At 22.5% G+C, this 1,456-nt stretch overlaps 1 protein-coding gene across 1 annotated transcript; it reads right to left on the bottom strand.

Annotated features, from left to right (window-relative positions):
* Positions 1-155: 155 nt before the first annotated feature.
* Positions 156-1,358, bottom strand: NAEGRDRAFT_76283 (uncharacterized protein; the record flags this gene model as incomplete). Its single annotated transcript, XM_002668751.1, has 1 exon — positions 156-1,358. The coding sequence occupies one exon, from the start codon at positions 1,356-1,358 to the stop codon at positions 156-158; it is 1,203 nt and encodes a 400-aa protein (XP_002668797.1).
* Positions 1,359-1,456: the final 98 nt, after the last annotated feature.

Below are 1,456 nucleotides of genomic sequence, written 5' to 3'. Positions count from 1 at the left end.
AGATTTAAATAATGAAAATATTATTAATGTTATTAAATGTGATGAATTTATTGATTTAATTGATGAGAGATTTTAATATTTTTAATATTTTTAATTGTAATAATAATTGTAATTGTAATTGTAACATATATTAAAATTAATTAAAATAATAATAATTAAATAAAATTATTATTATTATTATTAATTTGATCAAATTCATATAAATTATTTTTAAATGTTTGAATTAAATTTAAAAGATTTTGATTATAAGTTTCTTGTAATTGAAACATTCTATTTAATTGTTCAATTTGTTGATTCTTTTCATTTAATTGTTTCATTAAATCATTAATTAATTCTTCATTGTTTCTTTCATTGGATGGAACAATTTCAGAAGAACAATCAAGAAAATCTGAAAAACTAAATGAATCATCAATTACATTATTATTAACTGTATTAGTATTATTATTATTATTATTATTAGTATTAGTATTATTAATTTCAATATTATTATTATTAACAGTATTAAATTCATTAGTATTATTAAGGATATTATTAGTTGTAGTAGTGGAAAATGGAAGATATGTTGATTGAATTAAATCTAATGTAATATCACAATAAGAATGCCAATCTAATACTATTCCTTCATTTGATTGACTAATTGTTGGAACATCATTAGTAGTTTGTTTTGTATTGTTAACAATATCATTATAATTATCCATTTCAAAATTATTTACAACTGATTTAATAGTATTATTATTATTATTACAAATGTTATTATCATTTTCATTTGTTATTAATTTAATTAAATTTAAAGTTTCAGATTTTACAGAAATAATTTGAAGTAATGTTTGATACTTTGTTTGATGAGATCTATAATTAGTTAAATATTTAGGTGTAATTTTCCTACATGAAACAATTAAAGCCTTTAAAAAATCAAATTTAAATCTTGGAAGTATTGCTTCAATTGATTGTTTCATATCTTCTTGTTCATTCAATTCTGAAAGAAATCTATTGAATTCTATTAATGTTTTAAAATCATTACTTTGAAGTCCTAAATTTAATTTTCTACTCCTTTTAGGTGATTGAGTAGCAGTAGTAGTAGTGATAGTTGAACTATTTCCAAGGCTTGCTGAATCGTTTGGAGAAGATGATGAAGTGTTTGGAATTGAATCATTTGAAGCTTTTGTCTTTCTCTTTTTTGATTTGGGAGTAGTAGCAGTGATGGTAGTAGAATCGACAATTTCATAGGCTTTGGATTTAGCCTTCCTCTTCTTACTTGATGATTCATGAACATTGGTAATAGTAGGAGTATTAGGTGCATTAGGAGTAGCAGTAGTAATGTTGGTGGTATCAAATAGTTGTTGTTGAGAATTGTTCATAGGTTGTTGAAATAGGCTAGTTTCAGATTTGTTAACAGGAAATGCCATTTGAGAATAAATAGGAGGAGGAAGAATATATGGATTAGTCAAATCTACAT

This window comes from Naegleria gruberi (genome assembly GCF_000004985.1).
Source record: "Naegleria gruberi genomic scaffold NAEGRscaffold_107, whole genome shotgun sequence".
Classification (NCBI taxonomy): domain Eukaryota; phylum Heterolobosea; class Eutetramitea; order Acrasida; family Naegleriidae; genus Naegleria; species Naegleria gruberi.
The sequence above is the reverse complement of the archived record's forward strand: the minus strand, read 5'-3'. Positions and strand labels throughout refer to the sequence as shown.